The sequence below is a fragment of the Telopea speciosissima genome, chromosome 1 (genome assembly GCF_018873765.1).
Source record: "Telopea speciosissima isolate NSW1024214 ecotype Mountain lineage chromosome 1, Tspe_v1, whole genome shotgun sequence".
Taxonomy (NCBI): domain Eukaryota; kingdom Viridiplantae; phylum Streptophyta; class Magnoliopsida; order Proteales; family Proteaceae; genus Telopea; species Telopea speciosissima.
Genome location: NC_057916.1, coordinates 43,711,647 through 43,715,055, shown reverse-complemented (window position 1 = coordinate 43,715,055; position 3,409 = coordinate 43,711,647). Strand labels below are relative to the sequence as shown.

The following is a 3,409-nucleotide window of genomic DNA, read 5'->3' as shown; positions in this document are numbered from 1 at the left end:
CACAATTAAGAAACAAGTGATTGATAGACTCACCTTCCTTCAAGCACATAGAGCATCTAGGCACCAAATAAATTCCCCTTTTTTGCACTTCCTCATCCGTGGGGACCTTTCCATGAGCCAGCCTCCACCCAAAAGTAGAGTGACGAGGTTGGACATTCCTAGCCCACACCAGATTTGCCCAAGGAACAATAGGCGATTTCCTTCTAATACCCTCCCAAGTATCCACCACTGAGAAGTCGCTTGACTTCGACAAGCTCCAACAAACAGAGTCCTCCATCAGGTAGCAAGGGATGGCCAAGTCTGTAATAGCCTGGAACGCATCATTCAAGGCAATCAAAGACACTGGCGGCAGCATCCAAACCCCCTCCTTAATAAACTCACTTACCTTTGTTGTATCATTAATAAAAAACTCCTCACCCAGCCGGCATTTATCTTGAATAGAAAGAGGACCCCACCATTTGTCCTTCCAAAAATTAATTTACTTTCCATTACCTAAGATTCAGTGCTCTTTCTCCTTCACAAAACTCCACATTTTCCTAATACCTGGCCAGATGGAGGAAGCTTTATAACCACTCTGCAAATTCCCCCATTTATTGACGTACTTGTGTCTCAAGAAAGTGGAAGACAACAACTTGTCATTCCTAATCTTCCAAGTTAGCTTGCACAACATAGCCATGTTCACATCTCTAAGCCTCCTTATCCCCAATCCCCCTTCCGCCTTTGGCTTGCAAAGATTATCCCAACTAACTGTAAAAGCCTTTGGGGACTCAGCATCACCAGTCCAAATGAAGTTCCTCATCTAATGCTCTAAGGTAGTAATCAGCGAGGCAGGCCACCAATACACCGAGAAGCTGTGGATCGGCATACTAGACACCACGGACTTCACCAATTCAACACGACCAGCCATCGAGAGCAGTTTGCCTTTCCAACCAGCCATTTTATTTCTGACTCTATCCATCACCGGGAGCAGCATATCCCTTTTCACACGGCCCTTGGAAATCTCCACACCGAGGTACCTAGTGTGGAACACCTCCACAATAGCTTGGCACCTGTTAGAAGGAATGGGACCCAGAAACAATTTGTTCTTTTCCAGGTTTATCCTTTGGCCCGAGCACTCTTGGTATTTACCAAGGAAGGACATGAGATTCCTGACATAATGAATAGAGGTATTAGTAAAAATAAAAATATTGTCAGCGAACAAGCAATGCCCTGGAGTGCGAACACCTTGAGGCACAGGCAAAGAAGAGATTTTCTTTTCATTGAGCAATTTAGTCAAACCCTTGCAAAGCACCTCCTCCACTAGGATAAAAATCATAGGGGAGATTGGGTCACCTTGGCGCAGCCCGCCCGCGTTCCACACCAAAAAAGCCAACAGGCCCTCCATTCACAAGCACCGATAATCTAGTAGAAGAAAGCAAACAACCAAGCCATTTAATCCACCTCTCTGAGAACCCAAATTTAATCATCACTTTGAAGATAAAATCCCACGAGATTGTATCATATGCCTTTTGGATGTCTATTTTCAGCCCCATCCCTCCTCCCCTAGAAGCCGCCGACATCAAGTTAGCAAGCTCTGAAGCAATTACAATATTATCATGAATCACCTTCCCCTTTTGAAACACACCCTGTTCTTCTGAGATTAATTTAGGGAGAACCACCTCCAGCCTAAGAGCCATGATTTTGGACAAAATCTTGTAAAAGAAATTCCCCATGCATAATGGCCTGAATTTCTCTAGAGCTGAAGCACCATCTACCTTAGGAATTAGCACAATAAAACAATTGTTTATACCTGTAGGTAACCAGCTAGAAGAGAAAAAATGCCTGACAGCCTTGCACACGTCCTCCCCAACCACATCCCAACAAGCTCAAAAGAAAGCCCCAGGGTACCCGTTTGGCCCAGGAGCAATCAGGATCCAGTTGCCACACTACCGCTCTAATTTCTGAATCGCGAGGGACCGAATCCGATCTGAAATTATCCACATCCTCCAAAACCCGAGGAATGCAATTAAGAAGCTCCTTATGCTCCACCACCTCCATAGCCTTATGAAAATTTTTATAATACTCCACATAGTTTTTTATCTGTTCTTGATCCATAAGAACATGCCTGTCTGCTGTCTCCAGAGAACAAATTTTATTTTTTGCTCTTCTAATCTTGGTAGAGAGATGGAAAAACTTTGAGCATTTGTCACCGTACACCTTCCTATTCAACCTAGACTTTTCTGCCCAGAGCTTTTCAAAGTTATCCACCGCCACATTGTAATTGTTTTTAGCCACTAGCTCGCGATAAAAAAGAAGGTCACTCATCCCCACTCTTTCAATTTCTTCCTGGACAGCTTGCAACTCCTTTTTAGAGGAGTGAACTTGCTCCTCAAAGTTTGGATAGTTTTCCTTAGCCCAAGCCCTAATAATAGGCTTTAATCTTTTCAGCTTCTGAGCCAACACAAACATAGAAGACCCTGAGATCCACTCCTTCCAGGACTCCTGCACAATATGCAGGAAATTAGGATGTTCCAACCAAAACCGTTGAAGCCTAAAGGGAACATTCTCTAGTCTTTTCACAGCTTCAGCCACGACAAGGATGGGAGCATGATCCGACATAGTACTAGTAAGCACTATCTGAGAACTATCCCCACAAACTGAGAGCCAGGCTTTGTTACAAAAACTCCTATCCAATACAACAGCAACATGCCCTGCCTTCCTGTTAGTTGTCCATGTAAATTTGCGCCCTCGAGAGGGAATCATCAATAGCGAACAAACATCCACCATCGCCCCAAACTCAGCTGCAAAGCCCTGGTTAAAAGAGCCTGGGCCTTTTTTCTCAGACGAAGCAAGCGTGGCATTAAAAGCCCCGACAACCAACCACGGAGAAGAGTCCAAGGGAGCCACAGCCACGAGCTTAGCCCAAAGATCGCTGTGAAGAACTCTCAAACATTTTGCGTGCACAAATGTCAACAAAGAATCTCTATGTCCCCAATCCACCTTGATTGTAACCTATTGCTCTGAATCCTTTACAAGTACCGACTTTGATAAGCCCCGCTTCCAAATAAGAAGCGCTTTAGTTGCCTCTTTCTTCGAGACTTCTTTGGTTTAAGGTCTGAAAGACTACCCCGGAATTCTCAAGAAATGTAGATTTGTTTTCTTTCTTTAGAAACTCCCTTGGCTCAGGGTTCGAAAGGGCTATCTCGGGATTTTTATGAAAGGTTGTTGCAAGACTGATAGGTTATAAGGGTTGTCATGGTTCGGTGACAGGTAATCAATCAAAAGGCAAGTGTTTTTTGGACTAATAGCTTATAAGGGTTGTATAATTCAGTGACATGAAATTGATCAGCTTACTTTCTTCAAATGATTTTACAAGATTCCCACCTTGGTACCCTTACGTAAGGTATTGAGTCATTTTTTCTCACTGACA

At 43.8% G+C, this 3,409-nt stretch overlaps 1 protein-coding gene across 1 annotated transcript; it reads right to left on the bottom strand.

Annotated features, from left to right (window-relative positions):
* Positions 1-499: 499 nt before the first annotated feature.
* On the bottom strand, positions 500-2,766 carry LOC122650056. The gene is made up of 4 exons (XM_043843356.1): positions 1,888-2,766; positions 1,333-1,754; positions 868-1,049; positions 500-747 (listed from the first exon to the last, which is right to left on the bottom strand). Exons 1-4 carry the CDS (start codon positions 2,764-2,766, stop codon positions 500-502), a joined length of 1,731 nt encoding a protein of 576 aa, XP_043699291.1.
* Between the last annotated feature and the right edge of the window lie 643 nt (positions 2,767-3,409).

Coding starts and splice junctions, on each gene's coding strand:
- LOC122650056 (XM_043843356.1), bottom strand. CDS start 2,766: ATGGTGGATGTTTGTTCGCTATTGATGATTCCCTCTCGAGGGCGCAAA. Junction 1,755..1,887: donor ATTGCTCCTGGGCCAAACGG/GTACCCTGGGGC, acceptor CTAATTCCTAAG/GTAGATGGTGCTTCAGCTCT. Junction 1,050..1,332: donor CGCGGGCGGGCTGCGCCAAG/GTGACCCAATCT, acceptor TCCTTCTAACAG/GTGCCAAGCTATTGTGGAGG.